General features: G+C 42.3%; 1 protein-coding gene across 1 annotated transcript; it reads left to right on the top strand.

The window, feature by feature from the left end:
- The first annotated feature begins 751 nt into the window (after nt 1–751).
- On the top strand, nt 752–1,880 carry LOC127757652 (uncharacterized). The gene has a single exon (XM_052283219.1). The coding sequence runs from the start codon at nt 834–836 to the stop codon at nt 1,524–1,526; it is 693 nt and encodes a 230-aa protein (XP_052139179.1). The 5' UTR covers nt 752–833; the 3' UTR covers nt 1,527–1,880.
- Nucleotides 1,881–2,651: the final 771 nt, after the last annotated feature.

A 2,651-nucleotide genomic window follows, 5' to 3' on the forward strand; every position in this document is an offset into this window, starting at 1 on the left:
TGTCTTCTTTTTAATCCTTCAACTCAAGATTCTATTGGATTTGGGCGATCAAAATAAAGAAATGATAATACTTATTTCTTAGTTGTGTTAGTGGTTATGGCGTCTTATATTCTGGGAAGGAAGGAGAGTTAATTATCAACACAGTTGCTGATAAACAGAAAGACCATATTTAACTATTTTATCCTGGGCACTTGTTTTACTCTACTTGAACATTTAACATTGCCCCCATACTTGGAAGCAGGAGAGGAGCTGCCAAGCAGCAAAACGAATGCTAGGTGGTAAGCAAAAGAAAAAAATTACTTGAAACAATAAAAAAATAATGGCATATTACAACTCGATTTTCTTTTTTGACGCTGAACATGATATTCTCCCGAGAGGTTTTTTCTTACAGTTGCATATTCTATGTTGATTTGCATAACTTGCATCTTTGAGAGTGACAGGTATCCAATTTTCTATTTTCATAATTCTAATTAATATATAGCCAGTAGTGCTTTCTCGTTTGCAAAACAAAACATAAGAGCGCTCCTGAATCTAGTAGCTGGGCGCAACATGAGAAATGAACAAACTATATTCCCTCTACTTTTACAAAAGAGTGGTCCGTAGTAACAAAGCAAGGCAAAGAATCAAGTGATTTTGACTCGAGAATAACTTAGCCTGCATACTAGAGGAAAGGAACAGACCTTGGCCACTACCATCGCATTATAAATAGGCCACCCGGTATATGTGCAATCCACTCATTGGGTTTCTTGTGCTCTCATGCATATGTATGGTCTTCTCCTGCTACCAGCAAAACCAAGCCATCACCACCACGTCTCCTTACTGCGAAAACCGCCATGGAAGGAAGTTCTTCAAGCCAGGCCAAGGCCTTGTTCAAAGCCACTCTTCTTGGCCTGGCCATCCTATCCATGGTGACATGGGTGCCATACATGTATTCCTGCATTAAGATGTTCTTGGTTTCGGTCCCTTCCGCGGCTTCCACCCTCACGACACCGAGGTGCCTGTTCATCTTCTCCAACATCATCGTCATCTTCCTCGCCAACGAGTTAAAACTCTCTAAGGGGGAGAGCTTCAGCAAGTCTCCGACCCTGACCAATCATGGCTCTGATGATTCCATCAGATATAGGGTTGAAGCTTTCACTCCAGTTACCAAGTCAAACAATGTGATTGTTAACCATGTTGTTGAAGAACAAGTTAGCACGGTAATTGTACATGATGACAGCCTGCAACAGCTAGATCAATGTGAACAAGTGGTTGCTTCATCAACCATGTCCATGGACAAGGAATCGAGAGGAGACAACAATAATGACAACTTAGCAATTGATGTTAATGTTGGCGATGGAGAAAGTGAGGAATTGAAAGAACAGGGAGGAGCAATATCACAAGGCAAGGTAATCGAGGAGGAAATGATTGAGGAGGAAGATGTTGGGTTGCCAACTGATGAGCTGAATCGTAGAGTGGAGGACTTCATTGCAAGGTTCAACATGGAGAGGCAGCTTGAGGCAAGGATGCTTGTCTGCTGCTACTAAATATATGTTTTGAGCCAAGGATCCATTTACATACCATGCTCGTGCAATAGAATTAGAGCAAGTGTAAGGAAACTTGATGTGCTGCCTCTAAGATTGTTAAATAGGATTATGTGTGATGAATTTGAGGAGAGAAGTGAGGAAAAAGAGAGAAGATGAGGTATCTCTCGTGCAAGAGGTTGCCTCTATATGTATACTATAACAAATATGATAGCATTAGGGGTTTGTGTATTAGAGGTAGCATGTTGTTTATGTTGTCTATTAGTTTATGTGTATATGAAATAGATAAACATAGAGGGAATATATAGTCACCTCTATTATCAAACTTGCTCTTATTGTCCCTTAATCACTCTATGAATGAAGTGGAATATTTTTTTTTATCAAATTTCATGGTTTATAATTTATAGTGTATTTAAATTGCATAAGGTATTCGTGTATTTTACATGTGGGTAAATCATTTATTAAAAATCGTGATGTCTTCATTCTTTCAAAGTAACACTGGTGGAGAAGTGCTTTTTAGTCCCGGTTCGTAACCCCCTGTAGTCCTGGTTTTAACCGGGACTACCAATCTGGGACTAAAGATCGCTATCTTTAGTCCCGGTTCAAATACCCGGGATTAAAGATCGATCTTTAGTCCCGGTTGGTAACACCAACCGGGACTAAAGAGAGGGGATCTTTAGTCCCGGTTGATAACACCAACCGGGACCAAAGAGAGGGTAGCGGCAGTGAGATGGTCCCCTTTACTTTTTTTTTCTTTTTTATTTTCTCCCGAATCAAGTGGGATACATATCCCAAATCAAACCCCAAATCCCCAAATCAAAGTAACATCCCAAATCTACATCACAAATCCTATACATCACAGATCCATACAAATGTACAATGAATCACAAAATTATTCAGACAAAAGTACATCACAGTGAATCACGAAAAAAAACAACCTTGTCTGCCGCTGCTGCCGGCCGCCTGCCGCGCAGCCGCCTCGCTTGCCGCCACCACATGGCTGCCTGCCGTGCGGCCGCCTCGCTCCCCCGCCGCCGCACGGCCGCAGTAGAGAGGGGAAGGAGGAGGAGGAGGCGGGGAGGGGAAGGGGGAGCAGAGAGGGGAAGGAGGAAGGGGAAGGGCCAGGGG

Source organism: Oryza glaberrima, chromosome 12 (assembly GCF_000147395.1).
Source record: "Oryza glaberrima chromosome 12, OglaRS2, whole genome shotgun sequence".
Classification (NCBI taxonomy): Eukaryota; Viridiplantae; Streptophyta; class Magnoliopsida; order Poales; family Poaceae; genus Oryza; species Oryza glaberrima.